General features: G+C 35.2%; 1 protein-coding gene across 2 annotated transcripts in view; it reads left to right on the top strand.

Moving 5' to 3' along the window:
• The window catches only part of LOC118201430 (uncharacterized), a 185632-nt gene that overhangs the window by 112245 nt on the left and 54163 nt on the right, over positions 1-19224 (top strand). For both annotated transcript variants that reach the window (XM_085826621.1, XM_085826620.1), the window contains exons 8-10: positions 1013-1123; positions 2554-2652; positions 3512-3619. In XM_085826621.1, coding sequence (XP_085682747.1) covers positions 1013-1123; positions 2554-2652; positions 3512-3619 — 318 coding nt within the window. The remainder of the gene's footprint in view (positions 1-1012; positions 1124-2553; positions 2653-3511; positions 3620-19224) is intronic.

Consider the following 19224-nt stretch of genomic DNA (forward strand, 5'->3'; position numbering starts at 1 on the left):
ATTAACATCAAAATGCCATCATCCTCGCTACAAATTGCTTATCTATGCCATCACGGAAATGCCTAAATATTTGCTTACTATAATTGCTTCTTCGAAATAATTGCTTTAACTAATTGCCATTTAATGTCTCTGCTATGACTAACTGCCAAACAAATTGATTGCACGATTCTGTCCAAAAAAAAATTTCGCCTCCGAGTGCTGATGTTAAATAACACTATTTCTACAAATAATTACTGCAAAAGGCCTATGTAATGTATTTTAATTTACAAGTAAGGTTCTCTGAAGTCGTATGCCTACAGAAAAGAGAAGATCAAAGACCTGAAATCAGACGTTTAGTTAGCTGCTGCTGTTATTGTTGCTAGTTCAGTGTAAGATCGGTTTAGCTTTCTCTTTAGATGCGCTTTGCATTGCGTTTTGTTTAATGTTCTTAATAGTTTGTAGTGTAATTACTAAACATACTGTCTGATACTACGGACACTTCTCTGGAAAATTCAACAGTTCTAAGATATTTCTTTTGATAAAAATAAGTTTCTATTAACCTATTATCGGACTTGTGAGTTCAATGTATTACGAATCCGTACGCAGGCAACACTATGCATCTGAAGAGCATAGAAAATTTTATTTTGGGGATTAAATAAAAATATATTTATATCAAATAGAACTATTCTAGTTTAAAACTTCAGCTTTAAAACTTAATAAATTTATTCCAAATTAAATTTAATTTCTTAAAACGATATTTATAAAATTTCACTTCATAGCTAAAATTTATTTTAACTGTCTTCATTCTAAAAATAATTAAAATTGAATAATATAAATGAGCATTTTAGTGTAATTAGTTGGAACCTTTGATTTTTGTTTTTCCAAAAGGAGACCAACAATATATAGAAATACTTTAATGTGTCGTATTGCTTGAAACATTTCCAAAATATTCCGAAAGACCATAAGATTGTTAAATATGTTTAAAGCTTTCTACTTTAAAATTTGTACTAGCTTTGGCTGTTTGTTTCTACAGGGCCTTGTGCACCAAATCCGTGCGAAAACGGAGGCACGTGCTTGGATATCTCTGACTCTTACAGATGTATGTGTCCCTACGATTACACTGGTCAGAAATGCGAATCGAAGGGTAAGAGAAACAAAATGTGCCTGTAGATATAATTCTTTTTTCACATTAAAATATTTAATTTGTCTGTAAAAAACTCTAATTCGTTTAACCTTTATCGTTTTTCTACTAAAAAGAATTGTCTTTATTCAATTACGAAGTTTATATTTTCAAGAAAATTTGTTTTAGTTTCACACAAAATAATGAAACACATTATTAAAATTACAGCTGCATAGGCTTCTTTATTCACCAGATCAACGGCACAGACTATTGGTGCAAGAGCTTTATATAAACCATGTAAAAAATAATAAGATCACGACCGTGCAATCGATGTAACTAAAAATAACATATTTTCATCGACTCAAAAGTTCATATCAAGGTAGTCAATTTGATCACACAGTCTGCTTGTAAACTAGAATAAAGAAGTTAAGTATAATCGTAATCATTTATATATGTGAAATAAGATGAAACATTAAATCCAATTTTCAGTAGCACTTTAACATTCCTTTAACTTTTGTTATTTCAATTTTCCGTTGAAAATATAATAACTAATTATGAAAAGTGGTTTTGAACTGCTTCATTTTCAAATTAATTCATGTCACATGATTACTGAAGAAAGCTAAGGATACAGATACTTTCATAAGGCTGCAGTGATTTTAAATTAATTAATTGCCAAAATTAATTTCAAATTATTGATTACCAGTCGAAACAAAGATGTAAAATCATTCTGAATCGGGTGTTCACCTTAGACAAGTCCAGTTCTCTCTTTCCCTTCGCTTCTTTCAAATTGCTCACTCTTGCTGAATAAGTAAGATAAATTTGGGTAATATAAAATGCAAAGCGCGCAATAATTCCTTAACCTTCGTTTAAAATTTGGTTATTTATATTCTAAATTAGTAACTGCTTATAATAAACTACTGTAAATCTAGCCATTTCAAAATTAATCTCTATTTATTATTGGCTGAATGTCAATAATGATGCAGGTTACGTAAATAACACTTCAGCCAATAATGATATCAATCTATCAGAAAAGCTTAAAAGGGCTACAAAACCCTTGGTGCCATTTCCCTACGAAAACCCACCAGCGACAAAGCGCATTATAACACTTATAATTCTACCTGATCTGAAATTCCACCGAATGAGGTAGCAGAATAGTTTCTTGATTCTCACAATGTGTAATGTGAATATAAGATAGTACCTCTTAAAGGTCCTTCACGAAAACATACTTTTCTCTTCGCAAATAACTTTAATCAGCTCGCAAAATGAACTAATCCAGGCTATCTTTCTGGGGCCTCTTAAACAAAATTGGAAGAGCTTTAGCATGTAGCCCTCATATACTTCTAATAAATTAAATAACCTAATAAACTTTCTACGCTAAGCTACTTTATGTAGTAAAATATCGAAAGAATTGCATGCGCCATATTATAACCACTAACAGCTATTTTTTCTTATAGCCTGCATATGCTATGGTGGTACTTGCGTTGTGAACAAAGAAGGAGAACGTGTATGTGAGTGCCCGCCTGAATATGGTCTCGATGACAACACATGTAGAGGTATGAGAGCATTTATTGTATTTTGCCGGTGATTATCGAAAACCATGTTGTTAAACGTCTTCAGTGGGATTTTGAATTGCTTCTAGAACTATGTACCATTATAAAACTAGTAGAATTTTAGGCCTTTAAATAGGTTTCATGCAGAATTAAGACATACATTTCACAGTATGATTATTGAACGTAAGGATAATTATGCAAATAGCTTAAAGATTTTGTTCATATCTGATAAGTAATGCCTTCTCTAATCTAATTGCCTATGCATAGAGTTATTATCCTCTGTATTAATCAACAACAGTTTATAGTATATTTAAAAAAATCAGGTGTAATTAGGATAATTCGAAGTTACCTAAGTAAAATTCTACGCAAGATTCATTTTGCAATAAAAACAAAATATGGAAAGTGTTTCCAAAATCGTTCGCTATTTGAATTTCCATATACCTTTCTATTTTCCACATAATATTTTTGTATGTTTAAGCATTTATCCAAACAAACAAAGAGATTTGGGATGTCAACAAAGAGATGGTTGAGGAGATAGAGGACAAACCATATATCTGGGGATAAATATCCGCAGTTTTCAAGTTTCTTGCTCGTAAGAACGGAATCACTGAACTGTAGATCAGTTCCGGCGAGGAACACGATTTTCTTAAGCATTTATAAGCTCACAGTATGAAGCGTACAGACTGAATCCGTGAATGCAAGGGGCGTCAAGTTCCGAACACAGAATGAGAAAAGTCTCATTCTCACTAAAGTGTGAAATTTCAAATAGGATTCCCAAACAGGCATTACTCAAATATAACTTACGCAGGTACTTGCAAAATATTACTTAACAAGCTGAAAACATATTGTTACTCTCTTTCAGCTTGCATATGTGGTAAAGGATCAAACTGCACTTTCCGACGAAGCTGGTTTAACAGTAAAACCTGCATCTGTAAAGAAGGATACAAAGAAGAGAGAGGCATTTGCATAGGTAAGAGAAATTTAATTTGGTTTACAAACTCTTCGTAATTATTGTAGACAGGAGAGAAGTTACTAGACATCTCACCAGGATTTTCCTTTATCGATGCAGATGTATTGCATCGTCCTGCATCTGTAACTAAAATAACATTACTAAAGTCTTTATATATATAAGCGGCTAAAGTGTGTGTCGCCGATAGTTTATTGCTGCCACTAGGAAAAATGAGCACGAAAATTAAAGTTTCCGCAGTTTTTAATTAATATCTCAAACGATTAAAGTTGTACGAAGATAAGAACGGAATCGATGGATTCCAAGAATTTTTGGAATCCGAGGATACGCGTCTCAAATTTTAACTCGGCGCCGTTCCGTATATATTCAAGAAGAAAGAATTTGACACGTAGACAAATACCTCTAATAGGGAAAACCCAAGAAAGAAAGTGGAAAATGTAGGGAAAGCGTAGGGGAAAATTAGTTCTTAATTAATATATCGGCTAATTAAAGTCCCACGAAGACACGAATGGTCAAAATGACGTGCCACGGGCCTTCGGAATCCAGCAATGAGCTTCGCTAATCCCGGGAGCCAGCCGTTTCGGAGAAGTTACTTCACCCCATATATATGTCTGTTTGTCACCGATAGTTTATTGGTTGCTTGTGTAACTGTACTAGCCAATGGGGTGAAGTTACCACGGCACAGGGTTGGCGTTTCAATTGATACGTAGACAATTTCCTGTAAAACTTGCCTTTGCTATGACCATCAATAAGTCTCAGAGGCAAACGCTTAAGCGTGTTGGCATGTTTTTACATGAGCCTGCATTTGAAGACGGTCAACTTTATGTTGCCTGTTCAAGAGTTCGTGAAAGAACGGACGTAAAATTTAAAATATTGGATGGTCCTCTGCAAGGCGAGCTTAAAAATAATGGAAAGATTTAAGCAAGAAATGTTGTGTACAAAGAGATCTTTAACATGTGAATTAACAGTTCATTATTTAAATCTCCTTTATTTATATTGAGCTAGCGGTGGGCTCTTAAGAAATGTACCGTCAGTGGTTTCCTTTATTGTACTCTGAGCAATTAAGCAAGTAGAAGGGATAAACCCCGTGGAGCAGCAAGCAAAGGGGCGTCCTCGCCGCATGCCCTGGGTAATTCAGTTTAAATTAGCAGACATCTTTGCACAAATCATTTTAATTGCAATTTATAATTTTTAGAACAGAGGTCATTTCGTATGACCGGCGGGCTTTCTAGTACATCTATATAAAGTCATTGCGAAAGAAAATACACTTACATTTATATACCCTGTAGTAAATTATGCAAACACATTAGAATTCATAAAATTGATAGTACATACTTAAAAGATACTCAGGTTTGGGAGCTTCTATGAGCTTATCAATTCTGTAAAATTTCCTCGTTATGCGGGATGTCATAGGATTCATAAATTAAAGCTCTATGTAACATAGATTCTTGCCTCATAGGATGACATTGCAGAATATTAGATACAATAATATGCGTATGAACACATTTGATTTTTCATTGGGAAGCTCATGGGGATTTCTTTGCTGTATATGTTTCTTTGCTCCTTCTTGGTATGTGTTATTAATTTTTATATGCATATTTTTTTAGCTATTTAGTGAGATATATCTTGGACAATGTATCACTTTAGTTGTACATTTTAGCTCCTGCTACACTTGATTTAGGTCTTCATGGCTTAATCGTTGTTAGTTTTGGCACGATTTTGTCATCTTGTTAAAATGAATAGTTTACTAAGCATAAAGTGTTCGATTCATTGCAGGTTAGCTGACAATAAAGTCAAATAATTCAGTGTGTTATTTAATCTTCCTTTTTTTGGTTCAGAAGTTATAATACTATATTTAATACCTATCATTTTTATCCCGCTACAAGCAGTCTATGTGTTTTTGCTGTCACAAAATAATTTCTTTTCTGCGGTTCGTTATGTATTCAGTATATGTTTCTTTTACTTATAAGTTAAATTATTAACATTATTTTTAATGTGAAGGTTATTTTTTAATTCCCTCTTGGAATAAAAAAAGTAAGATTTTATCAAAATAGCACATTTTTCACTCAATTCGCATACTCTATTTTTCTGTCGAATTTCCTATTGAGTTCAAGCATTTACTGTATCGAATAACGAAGATTTGGATACCTTCATCCTATAACTCTTCCTGTGATGATAACCGTTCTTTTCCTGTATGTATTGCTCATTTTCATCTGTTTGGTTTTCCTCTCTGTATTATTGGTTTTCATTTGCTTACATCGTCTCTTTATGTGAATTAGATCGCAAAATGCCCGCACCAAATGGTCATTGGTTACAGATGGCCAGTCAGACCTCAATTTAGCATGGACGTTGCTCGACGTCTCTTTCAATAGTCATAGACATTCTTTACGCTTGACTATCCCGGAATGCTTCACGTAACGGACAACGAATATCCTATTGTGTAGTTAAATTAATTAATGAAAGTAATATTCTAAATTCATCTACACACTTCAATTTACTAACCAACCTTTAATTAGTGGTGTTAATAATTAATTCGTTAAAACTTAGTTTCTTTTATTTTGGAAAAGAAATTCGGCTATCTAGTTTAGCCTAATTCAATTAGGTTCGTCTTAAGTAATTTTTTGGATTATTATTGCATATTAAAAATACAAACTATTGCTTCATATCTTTGAAATTGATACACAGTGTACAATAAAATTTTGCCTTTTGGGAGAATTTTATTTCTTACATAGGTTAATTAGTCGAGAAATTTTCCGCAAATAAGCATATGTTTTCACTAGAAACGGCTTTTATCCCTGTTTTTAAGCAAAGTAACCCGCAAAAGCTGTTTTATTTGGTTTCACATTCTGTTTCTGAAGTGTCTCAAACCCCGCGAAAAACATTATTATATTTTTGGCTTGAGTGACGTCTAGGACGAAAGGTGTTGAGTTGAAATAACAAAAATGTAGAAATTTTGACATTGTTTTGTTTTTAGCTTGGACGCCAACAATTCTCCCATTTTTGGGGCATCTTCTGGAATGTGGTAGCATGCACTCTTTAAAGTGCGGGCGCTGTTTGGACATAGCTTATTTTTTGCCGTTTGATTCGACTTCATCTAGTCTCTGCCGCCCTCGATGGACTTTTGAGAAGGAAAAAAAGGATGATAAATATTGTAAATTAATTAACTGCATCGATTTAACTCAGCTAAAGATATGTTCTGAAGGAGAACTAATGAGCGGTTTAGATGGATAATGTGATGTAAAAAGTTCACCTCCTTCCTACTACTCGGGCGATGACTTGCCTTCTTCGTCTGCAGAGGCAGTTTTCTTTTCATCTACGGAGGATGTCTTCCCAGTATTTCCATCAAGAGGCGTATCGACCTGCATGAACCAAACATCTCTCGTACCAACAACGGTTGCTTTCCATACCACCTATTACCGTGCCGAATTCTTCTAAACGATGTTGCGCTTTTCAAATCTACTTTACTCCTCATTACACTCACCTGGCAGTTCCTGGCGACTATCGATCAGCGGATCGTTCTTGAACTATCAGGTGAAACCGCTTTAGGAGTTTATCATCAGTTTGAGATAAGTACCAACTTCTGGTTATTCACACTATACTTCTTTTGAGAAGGTTTTTAAAAATGTCTCATTTGTAGCAGATACTCTTTATAAAACCTGCTAAACGGACAGTTCAATTGCCAAAGGCTCGAGTATTGGAAAAACCCGCCATTTACTGTATCTGGAGTTGATTTCACTGATCCAGAATTTCTTCATTCCGGAAAGGACACTCAGCAAATATCATATACAACCTTATCCACACGTGGAGTTACTAGAGCACTTCATATCGTTTTAATTACTGATATGCCAATGAAAAGTTTTATTTTATCTTTAAGCCTTTTTTTTTTTTTTTTTAGACAAGAAGGGGGATTGTAAGGCCATCATTTCTGATAATGCTAATAGTTTTAAGACTACAGACAACATCTTAAAAGGTTTTCCCCAAATTTTGGCTGTTCAAACTTAAAGCATTTTGTTCCTCTACATGAAATAACGTGGCAGTTTATTGTCCCTCATACCCCATAGTGGGGGGTTGGTTCTATGAAAGACTCATGAGAAGCATAAAGGAACCTTAAAGAAACGTCCTTGGAAAGGCTTGTCTTAGCTTCGAGAAATAAGATTCTTGTGAAAATCAAATTGGTATTAAATTATAGACCCTTTATTTATGTAAGCAATGAATTAAATGACCGCAAAGGTCTTACTCCAGACCATTTTTGGTTTCTTGGTCAAGGCAGTGTAAGCTATCCTGTACATTTTGTTCAAATTTTCCGCAGTCAGCATTTATTCTGCAAAGGGAACTTTGACTCGTCGAAAATTGTATCATACTAAACGTTTGCGCCAACTCTGGATGAAATGGAAAGATAATTATTTAATGCAATTAAGAAATGCACAGACATATGTAAATCCATCACCAGGGAAGGATCTTAAAAGTGGAATATAGGTTTGCTTGAAGAGGCCGCTGAATCAAAATTTCTCTGGCCACTTGGTATTACTGAAGAAGTTTTCACTAGTCTTCACGGATGCGTACGTTCGGATGTCATTCGAACGGACAAGGAAGGGACAATATAAACGACCAGCCCAGTTAATTTATCCACTTCAAATAACCTGATATTTCTCTAGTATTATCTTATGCATAACAAATGTCATTAGGTACAGCGTATGCTCATGTAGTACTGTTTGCATTATGATATTTGTATTTGTGTTATACTTACTAAGTTGTGTTGTATTTGATCTCTTGCTAATATTTAATGTACTTTTAATAGAGTACATGTGAGGTCTGTTTAAAATTTTTGTATTTGTGCTACGATGCGCGCTAACACGCTCTGTGAGACTGTATGCGCAGTCTCAAAGCAGTATATAAAATATTTTTGCGTTACCATGGTTATTGTTGAAAATAAAATGAAAATGGATGTTCTGAAGACCTGTTTTAATTGTATATTCGGACAACATTTTTTTTTAATTCGTAAACAAATATTAAACTCATTATGCATTGTGAATATAACATAGTACACAAATATTAAATTAGTAGTTCACATTTTCACATAATGCACAAATATTAAGTCATTATGCATAGTGAATTAATTCACAAGAATATTGGAAACAAAATACAGACGCTTTTGAACTCAACCTGACATTTACAAATGGGAAGGAAGGAAATCGTAATGAATTCTCCGCAGTCAACATTCATTTTGTAAAGGGAACTTTGACTCGTCGAAAATTGTATCATACTAAACTTTTGCGTCAACTCTGGATGAAATGGAAAGATAATGATAAAGTGAAAGCATTTTGCTCTAAATCATTATAGCTTGTTGCAATGTTTATATGTGCCTGATAAACGTAATAAAATATTGCAAAGAAATTGTCTAATTTTTTTTATTTTAATAAACTCTTTCTCGCTTATTACTGTTGACATAGTTATCGTACGTCCAACATTATTTTTTATTTCTCTTAGATATAAATCATCACATTCATTTTATGGGACCAGCACATCAAGTATGCAATCACTAAAACCAGATTAAATTACATTGTCTTCTGTCCTTTGTTGGTTACAAATCAAATCCAGATCTTATGAGCAAAATAATTTTATGCATAATGTATAATGGCATGTTTCATAATCTGCTTTCCTAACCTGGGCAACGGCTACTCCAACAGATATAAATTAACTGCAAATTAGGACTAATACCGCCCAAACGGTGTAGTGGTTAACGTCGCGGGCTGCGGTTCGAACCCCGGAGAAGGCCTGAATGTTTGTAAATGTATAGTATCAGTGCAGTATGGTGGCGGACTAAATATGCGGTGAGTCGGAATCCTCCTGAGAGATTAAATTCTCCCTCTCGAGAGGGAAAGTGTGGTGGGAGACCCTCGGACCTGTTCCCCACTGGGTTCCCCACCGAAATACGACGTGCTCTTCGTCAAAATTGGGGTCGGAAAGGTAAATCGCACTATCATCTGTAAGGTGCTCTAGACTGTTGCCAACGACAGGCGTATTTTGCGCTTCTTGTCCCGAGGAAGTTCGGGGCTTGGACTGACTTTAGGTCAGACAAGTGAGCATTAGTCAACAACAACAACAACAAGTGACTAATGCTAGCATTCTCATAAGAAATTCCTTACTCCATAAAGAATTAAATGTCCTTCTGAATAACAAGCACCTCAACACTACCAACGAAAGGTTCTTTGCTAATCATTGTTTAATTTGGGCTTTTGTTCTTTGTGGTTCTTTGATTAAACCATTTAACAGCGCTACACTAAACTACCCATAGGCAGTTAATTATGTAGAACTAGAAAAGGTAAGCTTATTAGACAATTATCTGTCAATTTGTTAGGCAAACTTTGTTAGATAACTTAGTTTCTTACTTGTTTTCTTATTTTACGTACTTTACGGATTTTTGTTCTTTTCCATGTTTTGTTTTATAATTTGTAATCATTAATACTGGTCTAATTGCTATACAGATTTGTGATTTACTTTGTTTTACCTTACCTTTCTGTTATTATCTGTATTATGTGTTAGTGTTTGAGAATTTAGAACTGTGTACAAGATTGTATATCTTGACTTTTCATGAGCATACTGTTGTTGTACATAGCCTGATTTCACGTTTAGTATGACTTATTAAAAATTAATTTAACAATACTCTAAATCTATGCTACACAACGTGTATTTTATTTAATATCTGTGCTGATTTGTTTAATTTTAATTGGGGTTTTGGTATTGTACGCTCATTTGCACTCGTTACTTGTAAACGCGCTGATGCACAATGGAATCAGGTGCTTTTCTACGTAATAATCTTGATTTTATATTACTTAAGTTTACCCATTCATAACCCCTTAAGGACCAGCGTTGGGAAAACGAAGCGCAGTCACGGGACTGGACCCGCTGAAATGGATCGTCGCCACTGGCCCGCGCATTTTCAGCAGTTAAGCCTAATTTTGCAAAAACAATCGTACAAAATCAGCATTTTGATATTATGATTTCAATTTTGGGAGTTGTGTATTTAATGTACTTGTTTTTAATGTGTATTTATATAAAGAATATCAAAATAATAGCAACAAATTAAACAGGCAAAATACTATAATCATTATTATACACACAGCAATAAGAACTATAAATATGAAAAAAATTACAAATAAGGAATTAAAAAAAAACTAAACAAGAATTACCCATAGGTAATTAAATTCCAATTTAAAAATTCTGCTGTGTGGGAAATAATTCAAAACAAGGATCGACACACAGTCCTACATTGCATATTTCGCATTCCAAATACGTTGTTTGTTTTCGCTGTTCCTTGGTTTTAGCGTAACAACGTATCTTCTATTTTTATTACCTTTTCCATCAACGTAAATTTTCGGAAACAGTCTTCCAGTTAGACGGAAAGGTGGAATGTCCGGTGATTTTGGACAAATTTTTAAGTTTTTAATAAATTCTCTTAGCCATGGCTAATGGAATGACTCTGAATATAACCCCAACACATGTCCCAAAACGTTTTCAAAAGACACTCGGAAATATTTTATCCTTAAAACCCTGTGTGACATCAGGTTTATATTAGAAAACTTCATGTTTATATCGAAAACAGCCTTCACGATGACCGCAAAGTGATCAAGGAAAGACCCCCACTGGCAGGATATCCGTTATTGATCACGTCAATCTATACGGTGGCTATGCAAATGCGGTCAAGAGCAGGAGACTGACGTTCATTACGGAAGGGAAAAGTAAACGGCTGTGTTAGGGATCATAAAAGGAGATATATTTTAAAAGAAAAGTGTTTCTAGGTCTCATTCAGTATCAGTATATCAGGAATATATATCGCGCGCTGGAGATAAAAATGTTTTTTTCGTACAGTGTTGCCACTGCTCGCTTTGAAATTGCTGAGTTTGTTAATAAAAATTTCGTTGAAGTGTTATAAAATATGAAATCGATAATAAAACAAATTTTAAATTCGAATTAGGGCTTCCACACGCCGATATTCTATGGAAGATTGCGATATTTAAATTTTGATAACTCTAGGTACCGTCGTTTTATCATAAGCGAGAAACATACAGTGGATGGACAAAAATATGGAAACACCTTGTGAAATGCATGTTTGAAAAGAAAGATTGATTTTAATGAAATATGTAGGTGGCGCTTGCGTTTTTGACTACTGACGCCACCTATTCAACTTCGTAAATCTGCTAAACAGTTCAGTTGTTGTCGGAGTAGTGTTATGTGAGGTTGTCATTGCATTATGTCAGAGTTAACAGACTTCGAACGTGGGCAAATTGTTGGAGCACGTATGGTAGGTGCTTCCGTAAGCAAGGTAGCCGAGGTGTTTAGTGTTTCAAGAGGTACTGTATCGAAGATTTATTCTGCATATTTGAAAAGCGGAAAAACATCATCTGCTAAATCACAGCGCGGACGAAAGTGTGTCCTGAGTGATCGTGAAAAACGATCATTAAGGGCAATTATGACGAAAAATAAGAAGACCACAGCTGCAAAAGTTACTGCTGAAATGAATGTTGTGTTACCGAACCCTGTGAGTACCAAAACAATTAGAAGGGAGCTTCATAAACAGGGAATTGCTGGCCGTGCTGCAATTGAGAAGCCACTCATCAGTGATGCTAATGCCCGTAACAGGAAAAGGTGGTGTTTAAGTCATAAAGCCTGGACTATAGAGCAGTGGAAGCGAGTAATACGGTCTGACGAGTCTTCTTTCACATTGTTTCCCACTTCTGGCCGAATTTACGTCTGGAGAACGCCATCTCAAACCTATAATACAGACTGCTTGTTGCCAAGAGTGAAACATGGCGGGGGTTCTGTTATGGTAGGGCAGCCATATCGTGGTTCTCTGCTAGCCCCATGATGACTGTGTCAGGGCACATGACTGCCATGACTTATGTGAACATTTTGGTCGATCAAGTTCATCCCATGGTACAAACTTTGTTCCCCGATGGTGATGGTGTCTTCCAAGACGACAAAGCCCCTGTTCACACAGCTCACATTGTCCAGGACTGGTTTTCTGAGCACAAGGATGAGTGTCCCATCTCCCCTGGCCACCACAGTCACCAGACCTGAATATTATCGAACCTTTGTGGTCTACATTGGAACGGAAAGTGCGTTCTCGTCATCCACCGCCAACATCGTTATCTGAACTTGCCACCGTTTTGCAGGTAGAATGGTATAATATTCCCTTGGCAAACATACAGGGACTGTATTTATCCATTCCGAGAAGACTGCAAGCTGTTTTGGATGCCAACGGGTTTCCTACACCATATTAAGCAAAGAAACGTGTTTTTTTTAAAGGTGTTTCCATATTTTTGTCCAACCCTTGTACATACATTCATGCATAGTCTTAATTTTTTTTATTTCTTTAAATATAATACAGGTCGATAATATTTGATGACAACAATTTGAAAAGTGATTCGCCGTTTATAGTTTTCAACGCAAAATGCCAAAATGAAATTAATAATCCTTCTGGGCAAATTGCCCCTTTGGACTAATAATGTATTCTAAGAGCGATGGGCTGATACCTAGCAGTAAGGGTTTGGAATCAAGAATATATTTCGCAGAACCACTATATTACTTGCAAGTATTTCATTAATTGATACGTTAAATTTTGAAATTTTATATAAACTAGAAAAGGGATATAAAAAATTAGGAAATATTTTATTTTTAATTAAAACATTCGATTTCTGTGTAGATAGCTGCAAATATTTCACTCAGTTGTTGTCGCAGAGCTGTAATTTTATTGGGGGAAAACTAGGAAATTCCACTGGTTAAGTAATGGAAAATCGAGAAATTTTTGCGATCGAGGAGCAAAATGCTTTTTTCTGGGAGGGGGGTCTATAACAGAAAAGAAGCAATACACAGATAATTAGCATGTAACTAAATAAAATATTATACATTTTTTTAAAACTATAAATTTACATTTATTAAACAATTCAAGAAAGACATACAAAAGCATTAAAGTCAAGATTACTTTTTAATTTGACGGTATTTTTAGACATTATGCTGTATATAAAACGGCTTTTCTTCGTTAAGAAGTTCATTTTAAAAAGGAACCCTTTTTCATCGAAATCGTCGTCACTGATACGAAATGAAGGGCGATTTATACTCAATTTCCTGGCCTGTAAGACGAGCAGTGATTTATTATGTTAAACTTGGGAAAAAATATTTAGGCAGAAAAGGATTAAGTACCTATTTTAATGATAACACTTTATACAACGAAAACGGAATTGTTGCATTTAAAAATTAGCAAATACATCAGCATTTCTTAGAATCCCAGAAATTCGTCATCACTGTTGCTAAAATCATAGTTATTTTCATTCAGGTTGTCATTGTAACTAGATTTGCCACTTCCTTAAAACACAATTTCATCTTTATTTCTACCTAGTGCACTGCTAATTCCACACTTTTTAAAAGATTTATTGTAGGATAAGACTGGATGATAGGATAAATGTATTTTTCAGTATTAACTCATTTTATCCCAATTTATGTATTTTGTTCAAATTTGAAAAGAATTATATTTTCTAAGGTTAATTAAACCTAAACAAACTAAATATAACAAAATTAGAAAATTTTTTATATTTTATATAAGAAATCTGGCCCGTCCTCTAAATAGGACACTGGGATAAAGGGGATAAATTTGCACTTCATTCTGAATTAGTTTTCCCTTCAATAATGAAAAGTGATTTTCGTGTACAAATTTTACTTTATTCTACTAATACTTCCTTATTTACAAGCTAGTTCACTTTTCAGATGATATTCACCCTAATCTTGGTGGAAAGGTCCAAAGCAAGCCTGACAAAGTGTTTTGTCACATTTGCCACAGTATATTTTTGGTTTTCCTTTGCAGCTCTGTCTTTGACAACGACGTTGTTTTTCTCGCTTTAGTAAAAAATGACCAACACTATCTTTACGGATGTCTTCTTTTGCATCAGAAGGTACAGTCCAGATCCTAGGTCTACCTTTTGTTCTTATCACAGTTTCTTTTAGATAAACTCTTGTTACAGCTCTTCGGAACTCCTTCAAGTTTAGAGCTTCATTTTTGTTCAGAGTTTTGTGAACTATCCAGGCGTTTACCTTAGCCATATCCAGCGAACGTATAAAAAGTGTCCAGTGCCACATTTTTCCGCGAATTTTAATGGAGTAAAATCCAGCCAATCAGTCGTGGTGATCCACACCACCCATATGTTTATTGTAAGAATTAATCAAATTTGGCATCTTTAAGTTAACTTTATCTTTGTGTCCTCTGACTCGCCTCCTCAGATCAAAGAATGGTTCTAAAGTGCTGGAATTTGTAGCAACAGTGACTATTATCATTCCATCGCACCAGAAAAATCCAGATTTTTCGTCAAATGCAAAATTAGACGTGCCTCTTTCTTTCTTCCGCATAGACTTAGATTCTTCTAAAGGACACTCGTTGCTTATTCGATTTTCTCGTATGGTTCCTATAGCTCGAAAAGCCTGTTCACCAAGACTTTTCGAAAGATAAATGCTAGTAAAGAAGTTGTTTAAATATAAATTGTAGCTTGAAGGATTCACAATATTCTGTGTTACTTTCATCACAAACCGAGTACCAAGAAGAGTATCAATTCTCGCATCAGATTCCTTACCGCATCTGACCAGCAGTCACGTTCGCAGGTATTTGAATGATAACCAGTTAGAAGCAAAATTTCGATAAAAACACCTACTTCGTTGGCAGTGGTCAAGAAATCGTGTTCGTTTTTTTACATCTGTTGCATATCGCACAGATGCTTTTACAATGAGATCGTAGACTTCACTGAATTAAAACTGCTCAAAAAGCTCTGATGGAGTTTTATCTTTCAATGCAGTTTCCATCTACTTGAACAAGTTACTTGCAATTGATTCATCCTGTGTTTTCCATTTTGTATATTGTGGTGATTTATTCTTTATCCAAGATGACTGGTGTCTTTTAGCCTTTTTTTACTACTGTTTGTTGTGGAAATACTAAAGCCTGTGGACGGTTCAGGCTGGAAACTATCTTCAGTTATAACCTACAGAGAACCACGAACATCGGTTACAATAATCTCACCAGTATTTACTTCATTCTCATTCTCATTCCCTTCATCTTCATCAGTTAGTTCACAGGCATCTGGTGGTAGCACAGCAATTTCAAATTCGCTCTCATCTGAATCTAAACTATTAAATAGCTCTAATGCTTCCTCTAACTTCAGAAACCTTTGCACTGGCATAACTCAGCAGGGGTGAAACACTAGAATTTTTTTTTACTCTTATTTATAAAGAGGGAAAGAACGCGTCAATTGCATACTTATCGCCCCATTGTCCTATTTAGAGGACAGTTAAAAACCAATGCGCTAAAACTCACCTAATAACAATATAGCTTTCATTAAACAACAGGATTATAAGGAAAGAGTACTTTCACATACAAAATGCCCAGCCGAGTGTCCAAAGTAAACTGAAAACGAATTCTGCAACCACAAAGAGATGATACAAACCGCGCCCACTAATGCGATAAATAATCAAAGTGTCCAGAGGAAGTAGGAGGGGGCGAGACACATAACTCACGCTAGCAGATGCTAATACATATCCCTAAATATTCCAGCTGGCAAAATATTCGCACCAAGCAAATACTGATTTCTACATGCTATTTTTCAGCTGTCCATTAAATAGGACAGTGGGATAAAATGGGTTAACTTCATTCTGAAGAATTTTCTCCAGTCTAGTTTGCGTTATTTTATTCATAAGTCTCAAATTAAAAACAATTTAATGTTTATATGTCATTAGAAAATTAACCAAAAAGCAGCGACCACAATGTAATTGAAAAAGAGTGCTTAGACGTGAAAAGGTTGAAGGCCATTTGGGTAAGATTATATTCTCAGGTACTCAGCTACTTCGCATACATGTAACATAGCATTCAAAATGAAAAACTCAATATTTGCTACAAATTCATTGATGTAGCAAATATCTGTCTTTCAAATAAAAAGAAGAGACCTTTTTTGTCTTACAGTTTATAGTTCAATAATACATTTGCATTGTACAAAATTGCATTCATTCGAAGAATTCAATTTACATTTTCCTCTGTATAAAAACTGAATGTAGAGAAGTTAGATGTTTAAACGACCTCCACATTTTCTCAAGACAACGAGCAAAATTATCCCCTCCTTTTCACCCCCCCGTGAAAAAAGGGGTTCTAAATTTATGACCTGACCGCATATAGGGTGATTTCGTCTGTACATTATATATAATTACATTATATGTAAAGTAAATACATTATATACAAAAATATAATGCCTGTGTCATTATATATAATGACCTATGAAATCGAGTAAGAAAAACAAAAACGCTCCCTCTTTCTTGAGAAATGCGAGCAAGACGCATTCCGCGTTGAGAAAGCTGATAGTCTTTCCCCTACTGTAATAATGTTGTAATGTTACTTTTTAACTAACCAAGAAAGCTTATGTTGAGTTTCAAAATAAATAGGAAAAAAAAAAAAAGAAAGAAAAAGAAAATCCTAGCGAAATAAAAAAAAAAAAAAAATGCCTGTGCCTCTTTAATTCACAGGTGCACTTACAAAGAGCCGTGTTTTCCAGTTTGTTTATTTCAATAAATCTCTCCAAAACCAGAAGCGCAAAACAGAAACTAATGCTGGTACATGAAGGTCAAATGAATAAACCTATGTGAAAACAATTACCACATAGCTCCATTTACTGGCTTTTAAAAATTCAAATAAATCGTACCATTTTAATGCGGCCTACCAGCGGCCGAGCGGTAAAGTCGCGGATCACTGGTAGTTCGGTCCGAGGTTCGAATCCCATGAACGGGCTGCCTGCATGGGTGTTTTCATGGTTTTCCGCATGTGTAACGAGTATACGAGCCAGTTTAGCTTAGAAAGTCTTTCTCGAAGGCGTCTCTCCCATTAGACAGATAGCCCTACTGTGCTTTGCCATAAGTAAATACACCACACCGTTTTAATGTCAGTATACGCGACGCTTGGCTCGTAGGAACAGATTCGTTGCGTCGTGTACACGGGACGCTGGGGTGGTAGGAGAGGAACCGTTGCGTCACGTATACGCGACGCTGGTCCTGAACGGGTTAATTTATATCACTACAAGCAGAAAAAGTAGCTCTTTAATTTAAGATCACTTTCAAGAATCTACCTTTAACAGATTTTAAGATACAGTAAATTATTTAACTGAAATTTCCATTTTTCATTGTGTCGAAAAATTGGGGGAAGGGACTGGAAAAAAGACACGGTTTTCAGCAGATTTCTAACACTCTTGCTTACGCAGTTAAATGATTTCCTGTGGGGCGAGTCAGGTTGCCAGCTCGGTCTTTAGCAGGTGTTCCAGACTTGACGACAGTTTGGCGAGGTTTAAGTTTGTGTATAGTTCAAGGACTGGTAAAAAGGAGAAATTTTACAGAGCGTGAGGCAGTGGTTATAAAAACTGGGTTTTTCACAATTTCTAGTTCTTGTTAGCCAATGTGGCAGTCTCGTCATATCTAAAAGGAGTTGCAAGCAGGGATTTCGCCCCTTTTTTCTTGATGCTTCTGGCTCTCGCCATGTTCGCTTGATTTTTCTCAGCTCTGCGATAGGAAACGATAGCAAGAGTTCTCGTGGTTATAGCCCAAGAACAGAATTTCCGGCTTAATCTTGCCTTTCCATTAAGGAGCTTGTTGATAATCGCTAACTAAAGGAGATCATGATACAATATTCAGTTCGACAGCTAATTAGAAATAAACCATTCCGGTAATTATGCTTCCGCCGAATGGGACCAACAGTAAATCATCTAACTTCAGTTCCGTTAATTATGCTTCCGCTTATGAGCTTAATCAACAGTCATCTTTAATCAACTAAAGGAAAGTGTATTCGACTCCACCTTCATCGGGCGGCTGCAGAAGTTCTTAATCAGAAATTTTCAACATCTAATGTTCCGGTTTCTTTTCAACTGCTCTGAAGAAGAATTGGATCCCCAGTAATGATGTAATGATGTAACCTGCTTCTACCTAAATTCTTCGGTCGGCTGAATGTAGAGTTTTACCTTTCACATCGGACTTTTCCACCAGATTGCAGTTTATTTTTGGCTCCACCTGACCATCAGGAAGTCAGCCAGAAGGAAAGATAAGCGTTACTTTTTTATTTTTGTTTAGTTGTAATCTATTCGGACAATAGCTACCCTTTTTCTGCCTCGATTAACTTTAAAATTTGGTTGATTGATTTGATCAGTTTAAGAGTATAGTTTTTTTACTCAGTATCTATGGAAATTTTCTTGCAATGAAATTTCAGGAAATTTTAAGTTAACTATAACTAAAAAAATATTTTGTTAAAATTCTTAAACTAGTTAATTCTCCGAAATGGAGAATTACCTTCTCGTACCTGCTGCTAAGTAAAATTTACTGGAAGAAATAAATTAGGGCAATAGTTGTAAATTTATCAAATAATGGATTGTAAATAGATATTCCCGAGGTATTGCAGTGGGTTTTTATGTATATCCTGGCCAGTGCCTTTCCAGTTTCGGTCCTTTTAAGGCATTTTTCCTGGTTTATTGAAGCGTTCCTGATAAAGAAGGTCCCTGGGTACTACTTTAGCGCGTGATCGTTAGTGAATATACCTGACATTTGGA

This window comes from Stegodyphus dumicola, chromosome 11 (genome assembly GCF_044657685.1).
Source record: "Stegodyphus dumicola isolate Sdum_Otavi_A_Nest chromosome 11, ASM4465768v1".
Taxonomy (NCBI): Eukaryota; Metazoa; Arthropoda; class Arachnida; order Araneae; family Eresidae; genus Stegodyphus; species Stegodyphus dumicola.